Consider the following 18778-nt stretch of genomic DNA (forward strand, 5'->3'; position numbering starts at 1 on the left):
CATTCATGTTATTAGAGATTTAATCTTTTGATAATCAAGAAAGTGATTATCAAATAATTAGTCTAATTAATTAATTAATTTTATTAGAGTAATGATAATTAGCTCAGATAGCTTTTGTCTAATAATTAAAGTTAGAAATAAATAAATCAAGAATTTAAAAATATAAAAGTATGAGAAAAGGTGAAGATGCATGTGATGTGAAACAACCATATATCAGTATAGAAACCAAAAAATATATAAACTAATTACAGTGGTTAGTAAATATGATAAAGAAATATGAAGATAAAAGACAGAACAATTAATTTTGCAGTTACACAAATTGAATCCATGAGTCGTCCTACGAATATATTTATCAAAAAACAAAAAAAGGAAACCACTGGAAGTCCTCAAACATGAAGCATGAGCATTAAAAGATTTTTCCATTACCATACAAGATCCAGGAACTTCGTTCTATGTCCAAAGAAGTTTTAGTACTCGATCTCGGTTAAGCTCCTGTTCTTATTCTTGCCTTGAGGAAATGAGCTATGACATAGTAGGTCTAACTTTCCATACTGTTCTTTTCCTTGATGAATCAAATTATTTTATAGAAAATCCATGTCGCATTCTTGTTAACATATGTATCTATAATAATACTGAACTTACTGTAAATACGTCCTCATCTAAAAATTTCACTGCAAAGAAATGAATGATTTCCAATTCCCACGAAAGGAGATTATAATTAAAGCCACACAAATTTATCTAAACAATTCTTGGCTTTTTGTCTCCCCCTCTTTCCAAACGTACACTTCAATCTCCTATATTTTGTATTAAAGATGGAATTATTAATTGCCACATAAATATTTCATAATCAATTCCCACAAAAAGTAATAGATACATCCTCAAAGAACATTGTGTACATTGAACGTATTTTTAATGTTTATGGAACAGTCATAAATTTTCCTAGCACTCTATATTTAAAATTACATTTTTGTACTTTAAAGATAGAATAGTTATTAGGATTTTGAAAGTGCAAAAAAGTCATCAAAATTCTTATGGATATTTTGGTAATTCGAATTTTCTTTTTGGGACTTCCAACTTATAATATAATATGATGATATATGAAATAATATGATGATATATATATATATATATATATATTATATGATGAGTACATGCTGATTCTGTAAAAAAAAAATTGGCGGACTCCGATTGACCTGAAATTTTGTAGGTCCATAAGAAACGGTCCAGTGACCAATACTTACGATTTCATCATGAATTTCGGATATATCCACTTTTTCGTGTGCGGATAGAGCAGGTACGTAGGGCAGGAAATACTCAAAATAGTGGCAAGAGTCTAACTTTGGCAACAAAAAACAATAACGAGAAAATGACTAGACAAGACTCTCCATACTAACTCTGAACCTTACACATGACCAACCTTAAGCTTGTGAGATAGAATTTAGCATCAAAATATTTGATCCCCACAAGTTCACAAGACTAGTAATTTCATTGTGTGGGTTGAAATGTTAACATCTTCTTCAGGTGATAGGATGGATTCCAATTCCATCTCCTGCTGAGGCAATAGCAAGGAACATGCTGATTCCCAGGTGGCTGCTGGTACTGTTTTCCGAAAATGCCTCAACAGATTAATCATGCGTTTTGCAGTTTCTTCCGTAACAAGATCCTCTCCGGCACATAGAACCTACAAAAGAACCAACTTTCAATTACTTAATGTCTACATTAGAATAAATGTTAATTTGATGTAAATGTCACGGTACAGTAAGATAGCCATACCAATAGATTAATCAACTGTATTAGTGAAACAAGAAAAACAAACGATCAAATGAACCCTCCAAATAGACAGATGGAGCACTAATTGCCAACTGACTAACACATGATACAAACTGCCTTTTTTCTTGTGTCTTATTTTTCCCTATTGCATAGGGTCCAGAGAAAGGGGAAGGGGAAAAAGGGCCAGTGAAAATCAGACTCACACCTATTGTGTGCAGGGGCGGATGCAGCATGAAGTACTTTTGACGCGGAGCATAAATTTATATGTAAAAATTCAATATCATTACAACAAATAGTAGATACGAACCAATAAGTTTAAAATATAAAGGGTTCAATGCTAAGAATCTTAAGGTTGAACCATAGAACTTAAATTCAAATCAGACTCTAATTGTGTGGGACTACCAACAGATACTATTAGATTACGAGCCCTGGTTTTCTGCCTCCTTTCTTAAAAAAGTAACTATCAAAATCACCTGTTTAATAACAAGCACAAATGAACAATTCATTCTTACACCTGCTATTTTGAACTAACCTCTGCAAAAACTGAAATAACCTTTGGAAGGTGCAGATAGTTGGGATCCCAAAGTTCTCTGTCTGATCTGTGAGTCAGAAGATTTGATGAAAACATTAAAGACTAAAAACATATTAACACTTCATATTACATCTTTAGAGTCGGGAAAGTTCATCTTTTAGTACAACAGGCTTCACTCAAGATGAAAATTTAATCAAAATTCTGTTACATCAAATTAATCTATATAAACTGTTCAGTGTTCACATTGCTCTATCATTAACTTAATTGTAAAGTTTAACCACTGAAACTATTGAAATATTACTTCAACTTGGAGAATACAGAGAAGATATGCTATGTGTTAGGATCGGGAACCCGGGTATTGCGGAATATAGCCAAACAACGGTATAATGTCAATAACAAAGACAATGGAAGTTGATAACAACGGCAATTAAAGTAGATAAAGAAGACACAAATTTAACGTGGTTCGGTCAAGATGACCTACGTCCACAAGCGGAGAGGGGCAATTTACTATAACAATAAGAGTACAAAAGAGAGTACAAAATCAGAGTAAATACTCTAATTAATCCCAAATACCCTAAGGGAATAACCTCACAAGATCACTCCAAAGAAAGGGTTCACACAAGTGCTTCCCAACACTAACTCTCATACAAAACACTCTTAATAAAGGAAGAAAGGAAGAAACAAGAAATAAAGACTCAAATCTTGTTGGTGTGTCTGCAAATGAGGAGAAACTCCTCTATTTTTAGCAATAAATCCTTAGCCTAATAATGGATATTATGTCATGGTAAATGTCATGAAAATTTGGCCATATTACAAATCTCCACCTTGGCCTAATTTTGGCTGATATAGTAAATTTGCTCCACCTTCTCCGCAAAAGCCCCAATGGGCATATGTCAAAATTTAATGCCATCAAAATCAGACAAGTTGTCTGATACCGAAACTGTAGTAGGGCCTATAACAGTGGAGCCCAATAAAGTATACAACGAACCAGATCTGTGTGCTTTCATGATCACAAGAGCATCTTGAAAAAATTTTAAAACTCCACCTTCACTAGTGAATTTGCACCCAAGGGATTCTAAAGTGCCCAAAGATATGAGATTTTTCTTCAACTCAGGAACATATCTAACATCGGTGAGAGTTCTCACCACATCATTGTGCATTTTTACCTGAATTATACCTTTGCCAATAACGTTACAAGTAACATTGTTACCTAGTTGGACAACTCCACCTGCAACTGAATCATATGTAGAAAACAAGTCCCTGCTAGGACACATATGATATGAACAACCGGAATCTAAAATCCACTCATTGACTAATCTGAAACTAGTTTCAGTTGCTAAAAATATAGTTCCCTCAATCTCATCAGTTGCTACACTAGCTTCGGCGGTGTCAGTATTTTTGTGCTCATTTTTTCTTTCTTTATGCTTTTCTTTATTTTTCAGTTTATAGCATTCAGAAATATTATGACCTTTCTTATGACAATAGCGACACTCTAAATTATTGTATCTGGAATTGGAGTCGGATTTGCCCCTAACAAACAAGCCAACTCCCGCTTGAGTTCCACTAGCTTCCCCAGTAATATCACTATCTATCTGTTCTTTTGATTTTAAGATAGATTTAATATCCTTATAAGAGATATTATCCTTTGCATAAAGCATAGTATCTCTTATATGCTTAAAAGATGGGGGTAGAGAACAAAGCAGTAACACGGCTTGATCCTCATCTTTAATTTCAGCATCTATATTACTCAAATCCATAAGAATGGAATCAAAGGTGTCAAGATGAGAGAGAATAGAGGTACCTTCACCCATACGAATTGTATAAAGCTTCTGCTTCAGGTAAAGTCTATTTTCCACCGTCCTCTTCATATATAAGGTTTTCAATTTTTCCCACATGCCTTTGGCTGTGGTTTCTATAGAAACTTCACGTAAAACCTCATTTGAGAGATTTAAAATAATACTTGCTTTTGCCCTTTTATCTATGATGGCAAACTCCTCATCCGTCATTTTATCCGGCTTCTTCTCCTTTCCTTGCAACGCCAAGTCTAAGCCATCCTGAATTAGGATAGCTTCCATCTTTAATTGCCACATTCCGAAGTTTGCACTTCGGTCAAATTTCTCAACATAGGTCTTTATTAGAGCCATATTGGCTACTAAAATAAACCCGGTTAGATCCGGCTCTGATACCAATTTGTTAGGATCGGGAACCCGGGTATTGCGGAATATAGCCAAACAACGGTATAATGTCAATAACAAAGACAATGGAAGTTGATAACAACGGCAATTAAAGTAAATAAAGAAGACACAAATTTAACGTGGTTCGGTCAAAGTGACCTACGTCCACAAGCGGAGAGGGGCAATTTACTATAACAATAAGAGTACAAAAGAGAGTACAAAATTAGAGTAAATACTCTAATTAATCCCAAATACCCTAAGGGAATAACCTCACAAGATCACTCCAAAGAAAGGGTCCACACAAGTGCTTTCCAACACTAACTCTCATACAAAACACTCTTAATAAAGGAAGAAAGGAAGAAACAAGAAATGAAGACTCAAGTCTTGTTGGTGTGTCTACAAATGAGGAGAAACTCCTCTATTTATAGCAAGAAATCCTTAGCCTAATAATGGATATTATGTCCCGGTAAATGTCATGAAAATTTGGCCATATTACACTATTGATTTATTAGGTTGCCGCTACTGCTGTTCGTTTCTTTTGGATTATTTTGAGTTTATGTTCTATGAGATGTTACATTATATTGAAAATAATGTTTCTGAAGACATGTTTGATACACATTTAAGCCCTGCAGCTAGGTGAATGCATATTGGATGTTTCATGTCGCTTAGGTGACACTTCTGTCCAGGCACCAAGGCACACATGCATTCTGTCCTGCAGAGATTGACACTAAATAAATGTATGACAAAGGAAATATATCAAATACTAAGGAGCTTTTTGTATGAATAAGTTAGGAAATGTTAAGTCCCACATTGATTGAGGGAATGGATTGTGGTCTCTTTATACGTATTTGCGCAATCCTCTCTGCCTTTGAGGTTGAGTTAGGCCTAAGCTCCATTTCTTCCCAGTAAAGTGTAGGAAATTAGATATTTAGTATAAGAAAGCTAGTCATCGAATCCGAACAAACTGCATATTGGCATTGAATCAGAACTTTAAAATGATTTTAAACTTGACTGACATGGTTTTACCTCATACATTAAATTTAAGTCTAGTTCTCTCAATTTCATTGTTGGATGATGGTGGTTAAGGCACAAATTTAACATGTACATAAGCTTGGGGTGATTCTACTGGAATTTACTTGACTGTATGTGAAACAAATTATAAATGAAGTTACATAAGTGAACAATGCTAAGATAACATGGAAAACTCCAAATAGTAAAGACCAGGTGATGATAAAATTACTCCAGTACCTCTCAACCATTGAACAGAGCTGGTCGTGAACTACTTTGGCTTCATCCTTGTCATCTTTTATAGGAAGACAATTCAACCAAGCAATGATCTACCATAAAACTTGGAATGAGAATTTAGTGGTACTTTAACAAGAATATGTACATTGGAAAAGCATCATTTTTTCTTGGAAGATCAAAAGCTATATGCTTTACCAAAACAATGACATAGTGAGCATATGCATACTGTGACATACTCCTCTAAAAAGGTATAAACAAAAGGAAATATGTTGTTAAGTTGTATAAGTTTGACCTTTTCTCTAGCATTTTGTTAGGATAAGCTGTTGTTAAGTCTCCTTCGTCAAAATAGCACATTTAGGAAGTCAGTTTCATTGTATTGAAAGGCTGCCCATGGCTTAATGAAATTCATATGATTCAATGATCAATTCTCTCTTTCAAACCAGTTGCACCAAATATCAGTCACTATGCAGTCCATTTTCCTTTTAATACGTAGAGCCGAGGTACTGATAATGTATGTTATCACACATAAAAATCTCTTAAGTTTCTTTTTAACACGTAGAAAGTGTCTAAAATTTCCTTTTCTTAAGCTGACTAAATACCCTCAGCTACAGGTTATTAAAAGCTAAATAAGTTGGAAGGGAAACCAACCACTAGAACTATATATGCAGGTATTATCTGAAGAGGAACTAAGTTGTTATCCCAGCATATATGCATCTACATTAGAAAAACAATTTCATTTCTGGAAAGATAGGAAAAGAAAAGCTAAATATATAACTGGGGTAATGGAAACCTCCATGCAGTTTTGGAACTAATATTTAAAAAGCTTAGCTATTACAAGCATATTTTAATTTTACTAATAAAAAAGTATCCATGCTTACAACTAAAGAGCTAATTGATAATTATAGAGAACTCTTGTAAATAACTATATGAGTGATTAAGACTTAAGACGAGCACAGTGCATCTCTAATCCTAGTTTATTGCAATCATTTATCGGGCTGGTATAGTGACGTTCAGATTTTAAAATCTATAAGAAGAAAACTGTTGTGAGTTCGAGTCACCCCAAGAGCAAGGTGGGGAGTTCTTGGAGGAAGGGAGCCGAGGGTCTATCGGAAATAGCCTCTCTACCCCAGGATAGGGGTAAGGTCTGCTGATGTTACCCTCCCCATACCCCACTAGTGGGATTATACTGGGTTGTTGTTGTTGTTGTTGTAAGAAGAAAACTGTTGATGAAGTTCGGAGTGATCAAAGTACCCAAAATCTAAACCCGATAATTTAGAATAGCTCGAGTACGTATGAGTTGAGGTATATTTACAATGCATGAACAATAAAAAGTTAGAGATTAATCCCTAGAAAGATGTACCTGCGCTGAGTCAATAGTTTCCCGATGAAACTGACATATCTTACCAAGTGCAGAAACAGCATTGTCATATGCCTCTGCATTCTCTGGTTCAAGAGCATTGAGATGCGTAATGACTACATTGATCCTTGAAAGAGCTTCTGAAATCATGGGATTGATTAAATACCAAAATATATCACTCCTAATTGTCTCATCCTCCATAATGTAAAGGGTCAGAATAACAGGGTGAACAATATAATACCTCCAATAAAAGGTCTGAAAGCATAACCACCATATTCAGCGGAAAGCCCCAGTCCATAAAGTGCATTCTAAACATGACATCAATGGTGTTCGGATGAATCAAATAGCAATTGTAACTTGATTGAAAACTGTCCCAACCACTAAGATACACAAATTAAACCTGTCTAACATCTGAACTGTCGTCGTTGCATGCGTCCAAAAGAAAAGGAAGATACATATTATAGTACCTAGTTTAGACAAAGAAGTAACTATCAGAATTATGATCCAATTTAAGAAAAACTCACAAAGATAGACCTACTTTAGAGCTGCTTCACCGCAATGCTCCATAAGTTGATCATAGATATAAATACATATGCTTCTCTCTTTAGCTGTTTTATCCTTGCCCTTCAAACAGGGAAAAAGAAAGAAGAATGAGAAATATAAATGGAAAACAACCTAGCAGGTTAACTTGACGGTAGTTATCGTGAGTGGAAACTCACCGTCGTAGGCATTAGATATGGTGAAAGCTCATCGAGGAAAGGCATAAAAGAAGCTTTGAATGATTTGATCAATGTAACCAATATTTCAGCAACCTGATAAAACGAATGTTTATGTGAATCAAGAACAACCTCAAGTGAAAGGTTCTATAAAGACAACATGGTGTCATGAGTTATGTCTATCGACCATACACCGCTGAAAATTTCTTCTTCTTGCTCTCTTTCCTCCCTTAGCAATTCAGCTTCCTCAGCATCAAAGTCTTCTGCTTTTGCTCTCTCTGTGAGTTCTCCTTTTCTATGTGAACTTTCTATAATGACGTGCTTTATCTCATCAATGATGCTATGAACCTGATCTTCATTGAGAAGTGGTCCACAGATCTGTAAGGAGACACAAAAAGGACCATACCAAGTGAATAATTATCGTTCTAACTAAATTTCTACAACTAATATTGTTTTTTGCTTAGACAGTAATCATGAAACATTTCATAAGTTGTCTTAACGGTAATTTACTACATGGTTAAGAATCTGTTTATGTCAGTCTTACCTATTCATGCCAAGAGAACTTTTATAATTATGAGATTATGGTAGATTCTAGGCCACGTTTCAAATCTTAAGCATTTATTATGGTCCAAGTATGTCTTTTTATATGAAGAACTATAAGTTCTGCATGTGCTCACAGACTAAATGAATCAAGTCAGATGAAGCTCATATTCTACTTGATCCCTGAAGATCTTACTAAGCAAGTTATTATTGGAACAACAGTTCCTCTTACCTGATTGTTACCGGTTCTCATCTACTAGAAGTAGTCTTTATCTTTTATGTTTATCCTATTAGTTACACAAGTAGATCTAAAGTTATCCTCTCATTTAGAGTATCTTTCAGTTAGTTTATTTTGATATAGTCTTTACGTTGAATATCTCCTAATACAATATTGTAACGACCCGACCGGTCGTTTTGAGCATTTACGCTCCTTTCAATTATTTGAAGTCTTGAATAGCTTCATATGATATTTTATGACGTGTGTGAATCGTCGGTTTTGGTTTTCAGGTGTTTCGGAATTAGTGCGGAAGAACGAATTTCATGTTTGAAGCTTTAAGTTGGAAGAGTTGACCAAGTTTGACTTTCTAGTATTCGACCTCGGATCAGATTTTTGATGACTTCGTTAGGTCCGTATAGTGATTTTGGACTCGGTGTATGCCCGAAATTTCATTTGGATATTTCTAGAAGATTTCGACGTCAATCGGCGAAAGTTGGAAATTTGAAGATTTGGTATGTTCATAAGTTTGACCGGAAGTTGACTTTGATGATATCGGGTTCGGATTTTGGTTTCGGAAATTGCGGTAGCTTCGTTATGTCATTTATGACTTGTATGCAAAATTTGAGTTCATTCCAAGTTGAATTGATATAGTTCGACACAAGTTTTGAAAATCAAAAAATCGAAAATTTGCTAAGTTTGAATTATGGTGCGATTCGTCATTTCGATGTTGTTATGTGTGATTTGATGCCTCAAGTAAGTCCGTATTATGTTATGGGACTTATTGGTATATTCGGATGGGGTCCCGAGGGGCTCGGGTAAGTTTCGGACGAGGTTCGGATAATTTTTGGACTAAGTTGAATTTTCTAAAGTTGCTGGTTCTGGTGTTCCGCACCTGCGACTGGTACTGCGCAGGTGCGATGGTCGCATAAGCGAGCCCATGAGCGCAGAAGCGAAGAGCACTGCTGGCCAGGAGTCCGCACATGTGGAGTTTTTGTCGCATATGCGAAGGCGCGGATGCGAACATTTTATCGCAAGAGCAGAAAGGGAATGTTGGCGAGTGGTCGCAAATGCGGGGCATTTTGCGTAGAAGCGCGACCGCAGAAGCGGGAAATTGTTCGCAGAAGCGATGGGCTGTGGCTTTGGGCCTGTTCATAAAAGCGAAGGTTGGTCGCACACGCGAGACCGCAGAAGCGAAAATTTGTTTGAAAATTTCATATCATATCTCAGTCTCTGTTGCTATTCATTGACATATTATATCATCGTTTCTGGGCTGATTTTCATGACATTTTTTAGCCCAAGAGACTGGAGAGATCGATGACTGAGTGAGGCCGATGGCTTGATTGTGAGGATATTTATGGGATCGGGCTGCACGTCGCACCATGTTTTATAGATTCATGCCATAATTGGCTTATTATAGCGTTTGGGCTGGATCTGCCCCTCCGGAGTCTGCACACCCACAGTGAGCGCAGGTACCAACTGACTGCGAGTGTGAGTGTCGAGACCGAGTGTCGAGTGATTGGGAGGATTGAGTGACTGTGAGGATTGAGTGAATTGATACTCTGAGAGTATGCACATGGTTTTATCACTATGTTGTATTGCATTTGACATGCACACTTGACATACATGCATAAAGATGCATTTTTCTCATGTTGTACGGTATTACGTCATTCATTACTTCACATACACATTGACATACATGCATAGAGATGCATTTTCCTCATGCGATCTGATAATGAAACATTTACCTGTTGTTGAAAGTTTTTGGGAAAAATCACACATTTCTGACTTACTCATATTTTGGTGATTTCGGTAAAAGATTTGGTTTTTACTGTTATACTTGAAAGCTTGCCTATTTTCCGTGATTGTGAACGAGCTGAGCTGAGCATCTTTGAGTTATTTCTTGTACTATTATTATTATTATATTGTTACGAGTTGTTTCTGGTTATTGGTGTGGGAATCTGACCTTTGTCCAAGATCGTCACTACTTTCAATCTAAGGTTAGGTTTCTTACTTATTGAGTACTTGGGGTCGGTTGTACTCATACTACACTTCTGCACCTTGCGTGCAGATTTTGGATGATGATGTTGTTGTGTATGGCGGGAGCTGGCATTGAAGATGTACATGCGATCCGGTCACAACTGACTCGTGTTCTTGGTAGCTTTAGAATTATTAATATGTTCATGTATATTTCAAACAGATGATGTATTTATTTCGTACAAACTTTGTAAACTCTAAATCTTAGAAGCTCATGATTTGTACTACCAGTCCTTGGAGAGTGTATAAAAGTTCAGTTATTTTATTATTTATTTTCTCAGTAAATCTTATTGGTATTGGATTATTGTAAATTGGCTTATCTAGCGGGTTGGGTTAGGTGTCATCACGGCTAGTTGGATTTTGGGTCGTGACAAAGGAGTAGTCTTAGATAAACTTGTATATATACTCAGCTTGCTATTCAATACAGAACAAGGTTTTTCCATCATTTCTTAAGTCTTTATATGGTATCTGAGCCTATACAACTCTAACGAGTACGATCTAATTTTTTTTCCTCTACACCAAATTCCTTTTTCAATGGCCAAGAATGGAAACAATTTCACAGATGTCAATGCGGACAACACCGCTGGCACCAATACCATAGTTCAATTCAATCCCACCTCCCAACTACCTAATAACTTAGTGGCAGCCACAATTTTGCCACTTGGAAAGCTCAGTTTTCCATACTTATGCATCATCATAACCTTTATGGTCACCTTGATGGATCTAAGCCTGACTCCTAACCGTACTATCACCCTTGGCACAAACATATCCCCCAACCCGGACTACGCACCTTAATTCCGTCAAGACCAACTCATTCAAAATGCCCTTATGGCTTATGTTGACCCCACCATTGCCTCCATGGTCGCTGCGGCACACTCATCTAAGACGGCTTGGGACGCATTGCACACTGCTTATGCAAACATGTCCCAAACCCGAACCTTTAGCCTGCGTGATCAACTTGCCCGGATTACCAAAGACTATCGCTCCATTACCGAATATCTTCAAGCTATTCGGTCTCTTTCAGATGAACTAGCCACTGCTGGTGCCCCTGTGTCAAACTCCGAGCTCATTGTTAAATGAACTAATCTTGCCCTAAAGTCTCGCTATGTATCACTAAGATTTCTAAAGAGATATCTCGTAGAGTACCTACCATTCTTATAAGCTTGGACAAGTGTCTTGCTTATGATAATGGACATAAGAAGCTCAAAATCAGCACAGCATCAACATAAGAAAACACTGAAAACTTGGATCAAAGTGCTGAAACCAACTTAACATGACATACCTCTAAGCACTCTTTCAATCCACTCAATTTAGTTGCACATACCTCTGTCTCATGCTCCTAGATGAGATAGATATACATGTGTTAGTTTCTCAGTATTCAGATAAATGAGCTCAATCCTTTTCCCCATAGAAAGAGAAAATGTAAATAGTAAGGTGTTGAAGGTAACCGAATATAAAGTGTCCCCAATAGCCAGTATTATATCGCCAGATAACTGCTTGAGGTACGCCTGGTTTCCACCTTGAGCAGTCCCTTTGTCTACCGCCAGTTTAGCGGAATGCAACAGGAAGTACAATGCTTAACCACCACAATTTAAAACATCTCATAAGGAATTGGAGGAAGCCAAAGAAAAATAAAGAAAGCCATACGAAATTCATGAGATTCTTTTTACCAGCACTAGCACCTTCCCTGACATCATTGTTGAAATCGAATTTCAGTAGGGGAACAAAAATTGAAGCAGCCTGTTTCATGATTTAAGCCATAGATTTCAATTGATTTATTTGAGCCCACTTAACAGAAAAAATGAAGTAAACATGCAAGTGATTATTCATACTAACCTGGGAAATCCATGGGTAGAAGTCTTCTTCCAATTTCTGAGCATATAAAGCAAGGATTTTACAGGCTACAGATTTCCCTGCTAGGAGGTCACTTCCTTTGACACATATTATTTCGTTCCCAAACTTGACTTTGTGTATGCTGCAAAATGTGAAACTTAAGCAAGATCCTTAATAGCCCGAATAACCACCTCTCCCTAGCAGTCTTAGCAGTGATAAGTAAAGTAAAAGAAATAACAAGAAATCCTATGTCTGATAGATATCAAAGCTATTAACTGGGTGAGTAAAACTTTATCTTTTACTGGGTTACTAATACTGATTAAAACCAGGATGCAGTAAACTAGTTGACATCATGTCTCACAGATATCAAAGCAATACAGATCAGCGGGTCAGATTTTTGATATTCTAGAGGACATCCTATGCTACTTTAAGTTGCAGATTTAAACAGAGACAATTTCATGCATTGAATGGCAACAATTTAATGATTATTGAGTAAAAGTTGGAGATAACGAGGAGGAGGGACAGGAAGCTATTTGCATATATTGAAAAAGAGATCTTTTAGCAGGAAGAAGCATAGAAATTAGGAAGGAAACAGAACATGCTCAAGATTAAAGTAATAAAGAATACAACACCATTATAAGGGGATATCTTAAGAGGGTCAGGAGCACGATATGACTACTATGAATCATGGTACAGTTTTTTGGTGTTCTATTACTTGATTGTCTACAGTGCACTTCCCCTTTAGATTCTCCACTGATAACAAATTCTTTACTGATCAAAAAGTAAGAAAAATAAGTTATAGCTTAGCCGACTCCATATCATTTATACACTAATCAAATAATGGTATTCCTCCTAAGAATTGTAAATTTATATGATACTCTTAAAATCTATCACAAATAGTGTGGGGTCCATCCCATAAATTAAGTTTGATTGGCAGCTATTCTCTTTTGCATTGTCAAAAAATGGTAGGATGTAGAAGGAAAATGTCAAATTGTTATGCGGAAGAAAGAAAAAAATTGCATTGCAAATTTTCAACCAATCCTTCATTCTGATTGGTTGAAGAGGTAGGCTATTTCTCCTGTAAAAGGAGAGTTTCGGCTTCTTCATTTCATCACACAGAAAGAGAAGCAACACAATAGTTGCAGAGAGTATTTCTCAGGTATTGTGAGAAATAGACTGTGTAGAGGAAAAATAGAGAGTGAACGATATTGTAGTGAGGTGGGAATATCAAAAAAGGGTTATTTCTTTTGAGTGTTGTAGTGATCTTTGGAGTATTTTGCTCGGACCTATAAAGTGTAAAATTCCTTGCTATAGTGATATTAGTTGCTCGTCTCGGGGCCGTGGTTTTATCCTTTATTCAAAAGGATTTTCCACGTAAAAATCTTGGTGTCGTTGTCACTCTTTTATTCTTGTTAATTACCGTATCTCAATGCTACATTATTATTCCGTTTTTAGTACCGTGAATATTATTTCTGTGGAGATTTATTCCCAACAAATAGAAATGCTTAATTTAGTGAATCATCAATATAGATCAATGAGCTCAGCAACTGTTGGCAACTAGAGTGAATATGACGCAGTAGTATAGAAAGTAAAGATTATTTTCCGTTAGAAGACTATAAGACCACAGTGCACATAGGCTTTTGCTGATTCAGTCGTTTATCCCAGATTGTCTAGAAAAGAAAGCAAAAATCCAAATTAAGAAAGAAAAAAAAATCCAAATGAACTTCATAACTAAAAGAAAATGCCAAACCTCCATAAGTAAAGCTTACCTATCATCTAATTTATCTGAGGATACGGTCTTATCGGGCTCAAGCTGAGCACATTCAACCAAAGGAGGGATGATGGTACTCATGTAAGGAAGAAAATCCTTTCCCATGCACTGGCAAATTCTACCGTATGCCTGCAATGAGATCGAGAAAATACTGAAAGGTCAGTCTAGAGAAAAAGTTTTAAGCCCGTAAAATCATAGGATTAATACATACCTGTACACTGCGAACAATAGTATCAAACTCTTTTGCTTGTGATTCTTGTAATGACTTAAGCACTTCCATAACCTTTAATGACAACAAAAATAAAATAAGAATAATATTCCACTTCGAGAAATGAATAACAAGATCAGGCCACCGTGCCACAGAGAGAAGAAAAGGAGTTCCAAAGTAGAGTCAGAATTTAGGACCAAAAAGGAACTAGTAGGAGAAAATGTGTGAGTCACAATTCGTTGCTCCCAAAAGCTCTAACATATGCGTTCTGCATCGCATGTACAGGCACAAAGAAGTATTGAGGATAGTTGGGAGAAGACCTGCTTAAAGTCATTTCTGAATTTCTCCTTGCCTACAGCCATCCCGACTATGCTTATGCACTCCAAGGCTTGGCTTTGAAGCATGTGATTAGATTTATCATTTGCATCTACCAGGATAGTCCTCAAATATTGCATTACAGAATCATAGTACTTTTGGAAGTGCTCCTGTTGAAGTACAAATAATACATTAGCCATCATTATCCATCATATTGAATCAAAAATAAATGCAAGTAAATACCTTAGACAAATCAGCTGTAGCAGACAATGCATTTAATGCTGCTTGCTGAACCATTTGATTGTCTTTCTGCATTTCAAACAACAGAAATGAGTAGGAAAAAAACAGCATTAATCTCTTAAACTTGTCAGCAGTAATCTAACTTTATACCATGGTGGCCTCTATATTTGCATACCTGTAGAAGTACAAACACTCTGTTGAGTATTCCATCTAAGTAGGGTATCAGAGTTTCTGGCTTTTCAGATCTGCAGAAATTCATGACAGCTTCAGCTGCAAGTGCCTATGAAAATGCCAAAAAGGGTAAAAAGAGTAACCTTGGTGGCATCATGAACTAAACGAAGCAGTAATGACACATCAATCCTACGAATTCTTATGCAAATTTATAGATCATCAACTTTATGGAATATGCAACCCATCGTAAAGGTGCAGCAAGATAGATACTTTTGCTGGGTTTTTTCTGTATCAATAATAATTTATACTTTTATAACAGCAATTTTATTTTGGGAAGTCTGCAATAACCATGAAGTGATTCAACCATTGGTCAAACCTACAATCGTGGAATTTGAGAATCATCCATAGCTGCAGCTAATGCAGGCAATACTTGGTTATGATACTGTTCTTGCAAGTCTGGACAGAAATCAGTCGACAGCTGGTAGATTGCATTAATAGCTGCCCATCTGACTCGAGGATGAGGATCTTGGAAAGAACGCAAAACCATATTCACTATTTGCTCCAAATACTTGATCATCACCTATAAACAGATAAACCATGGGTTCAAGCTAATAGCCTAAGAAAATTAAACTAAGACAAATAAGGGAACTACCTTATATCCTAGAAGTTTGCAAGCAAAGAAGCACCTCATCAATGCTACACAGTAATCGCAACATAATCATGATAAATACACTAATGAGACATCAGATTTATACCTTTGAGGTACCTTTAGCAATAGAAGCAAGTGCAATGAGAGCTGCATGTCGTTTCTCCCACTCAGGGGCAACCAAATAAGCAGACAGCTGCTCTATGGCAATAGGAGCAACAGTCTTGCCACCTAATGCTTTAGAAAACCGGCCTAAACACTCCTTACCAAAACCATAGCTGTCCCTTTCCCCTGCATTCTCATGCTCGGTGTTCGCACTATGCCAGCTAGGCTCATCCTTAATATCCAGTAACAAATTCAATAAGATAGCAAAACAAGTGTCTGTAAACCGTGGCACCCTCTTCATCATGCCAGGGACCTTGTCCCTGGCCTCAACCAAAGTTAACATAAACTCAATTGCCAAGTGCCTCGTCTCCTCTTCCAAACTCTTAGCCTCTGCTATCTCCATTATTGAGCCCACAACAACCACTAGTTGTCGCCTCAAGAATTTAGGCTCATTCTCAGCTAACTCAATGAAAAGATCCAGCACGTCCTTTGCTGCATCCTCCTGATCACCATTGCACAATCCATCAGTCAACGTCTTCATCATACCTGGCAAGAGATCTTGAAACCGCTCCTTTTCATTTGAACTAGGTATGCACTGAATAAAGCTGATGACAGCGTTCATGGCAGCGATTCTCACATCGAGATCATTGAGGGTATCGTCATTCAGTGTATTAAGAAATAAAGGGTGCAACATTTTTACGTAATTAGGGACCATTATTTCACCAATGTCGTCAGCTAGGTAAGCAAAAATTAAGAAAGCCGACTCTTTTAACTTGTTGCTTGAAGTGGAGGTGAGGCATTGGTACAAGAATGGCAGTAATTCGGGCCAGTTATTATCTGGTATAAGTGAAGCAGCTAGATCCATAACAGTGCCACGGAGCTCTACGATGATGGATTTTGATTCTTCAAGCTGGGAAATACGATTAAGGAGAGTGCATTTGATGGTGGATTGAGTAGAGACACTTAGATTGCGCCAAGTATTGCACAAGTCATTATCATCAGCAGTAAGCAACTTACTTAGGAGGACAACACACTTTTCACGGGAATCAATGTTTTGTGAAGAGCTGAGGAAGTTACAAAGCTTAATAGCAAGAGACTCGGGATCCTTGTGCTTTATCATGTTGAACATTGACAACTTAGCCTCCGAATCATTTTCCTCGGAGCTCGACATGTGATCGGAAATAAAGGTTTCAAATGGCTCCGAATCAGGCCCCAAAATCGCCTCCATCTGGGATTCTAGAGGGAAGGGAGAGCAAGAGTCAGTATTGAGAGAGAGAGAGAGAGATGACTATGAGTTGTGAAAAATGAAGTTTACCTGATGTTAACTGAAAAAACTGAATATATTAAGGTCAACTCCCTGTTTTGTTTCCAAAATCTGAAGATCCCCAAGCAAGACTGTCAGCCAATTTTCTTAAGGCTTACTGTGGTGAAGGTAGGATTTGGACAGCAAACATACCAATTTGTTTTCCTAATTTCACCTCAAATTGTGCCAATAGCTGATCTTTAGCTCTATTAAGATCATTCTTAGGTAAAGTTGTGAACCAACATGACGATGAGGTTTGAGGAAGTGAAGAAATATGATATTTGGACACAAGTCATATCTCTAGCATACAAGGCAGTAGACATGTAACTTGTAAGATTGAGTTGTTGAAGCCAAATAGATTAATCTTTAAAAGATTATTTTTCTCATAAAAAATATTGGCTAATCCAAATAATTTTATTTTATATTTAATGTTTTTGAAAGTTTTTGGCACAGGCTTGGACCAATTTGAATGTACATCTGCGCTCCAGCTTGGACCAATGTGAACATGCATGCAACTGTTCCTATTGCAGTGCAATTATTATTTTATTAGTAGCTTTTGTGGCGACTAAGATATAGTTATAAAAAGTAAACAAATACGCCAATGCATATACTTATTCAAAAATCAAAAATAATAAACTGGATCGAGGTCATGAATTGGTAAAAAAAATTAATAAATCATTATACTGTCAAATCTAAATACCTCTTGAACATTGAATTTAAAGCTTTCCATTGTTAAAAAATTGTAACAGATGACAATAATGAATATAGAGAACCAGGGATAAAAATAATATAATGTGATATGGAACTTTGAGCCACTCAACTTACCTTATTATATGTTCTTCCATTGTAGTCGCTTTTTTCTATTCGGTTATTAAGGGCCAGCAATAAATGGTTTTAATCTTGACTATTAGAAAAAGTCTTCTAAAAATAACACCAAGCAAATTCTTTATGTAAAGGAAGTACCAAAAGAAACAGCCTTTACATCTAATGGTAGTTAGCAAAGAAAATCGCCCATTTAAAAATAAATAAAAAAAGTGCAGAAGTAATTAGAGACTCCATGTGATATCTTTAGGGAGATAGTATTTGAAAAGACTCAAATTATAGCATTTCATACCTTGAGATTCAAGAAAATCTATTATTTATAGTTCTCATACTTCACTAAAATATACCTAGTCGTATCCTTCATCTTTCAATGAATTTGTGAATAATTAAATAGTCTAAACTACTTATATACACGTTACCTTGGTTTAATATGGCAACTAATTCAGCAATAAACAAACCCCTGTTGGTTTCTCTTTACTCTTTGGTGAGATAAGCTTTTTAATTTTATATTTTCTCAGAAAGAAAATCGCCCATAAGACAAAAAGCTCAAACATTCAATTACTTTAAAAACTTATTTTCCTTTCTTAACCATTCAGTGGCTATATTAATGAAATGCAATAAATTGGGGATTCAATATACTGTATGACACAACATTGATTTTGAGCCATCAACTTGCATTATTATATAATATGTATCTTCATTAGCTGTGATTTCTTTACCACTGCATTAACCAAAAAAAAAAAAAAGTTTTGGTTAGGAAACAAGTCAACGTTATCATT

The 18778-nt window shown here is 36.3% G+C and overlaps 1 protein-coding gene across 6 annotated transcripts; it reads right to left on the reverse strand.

The window, feature by feature from the left end:
• Positions 1 to 1320: 1320 nt before the first annotated feature.
• On the reverse strand, positions 1321 to 17103 carry LOC107781997 (uncharacterized). 6 transcript variants are annotated; one of them, XM_075222272.1, is made up of 20 exons: positions 15879 to 17103; positions 15504 to 15703; positions 15128 to 15197; positions 14956 to 15021; positions 14718 to 14882; positions 14401 to 14472; positions 14188 to 14318; positions 12422 to 12560; positions 12256 to 12325; positions 12034 to 12122; positions 11868 to 11924; positions 7987 to 8172; positions 7798 to 7890; positions 7617 to 7702; positions 7479 to 7545; positions 7320 to 7386; positions 7082 to 7218; positions 5725 to 5813; positions 2303 to 2369; positions 1321 to 1681 (listed from the first exon to the last, which is right to left on the reverse strand). In XM_075222272.1, the coding sequence occupies exons 1-20, from the start codon at positions 17100 to 17102 to the stop codon at positions 1469 to 1471; spliced, it is 3288 nt and encodes a 1095-aa protein (XP_075078373.1). In that variant the 5' UTR covers position 17103; the 3' UTR covers positions 1321 to 1468. The 6 variants fall into 6 exon arrangements, 4 of the variants coding, with proteins under 4 accessions (XP_075078373.1, XP_016458313.2, XP_016458312.2 ...); XM_016602827.2 differs by having other exon boundaries at positions 7082 to 7215; positions 12034 to 12161; XM_016602826.2 differs by having other exon boundaries at positions 12034 to 12161.
• Positions 17104 to 18778: the final 1675 nt, after the last annotated feature.

The sequence above is a fragment of the Nicotiana tabacum genome, chromosome 9 (genome assembly GCF_000715075.1).
Source record: "Nicotiana tabacum cultivar K326 chromosome 9, ASM71507v2, whole genome shotgun sequence".
In the NCBI taxonomy this organism is placed as follows: domain Eukaryota; kingdom Viridiplantae; phylum Streptophyta; class Magnoliopsida; order Solanales; family Solanaceae; genus Nicotiana; species Nicotiana tabacum.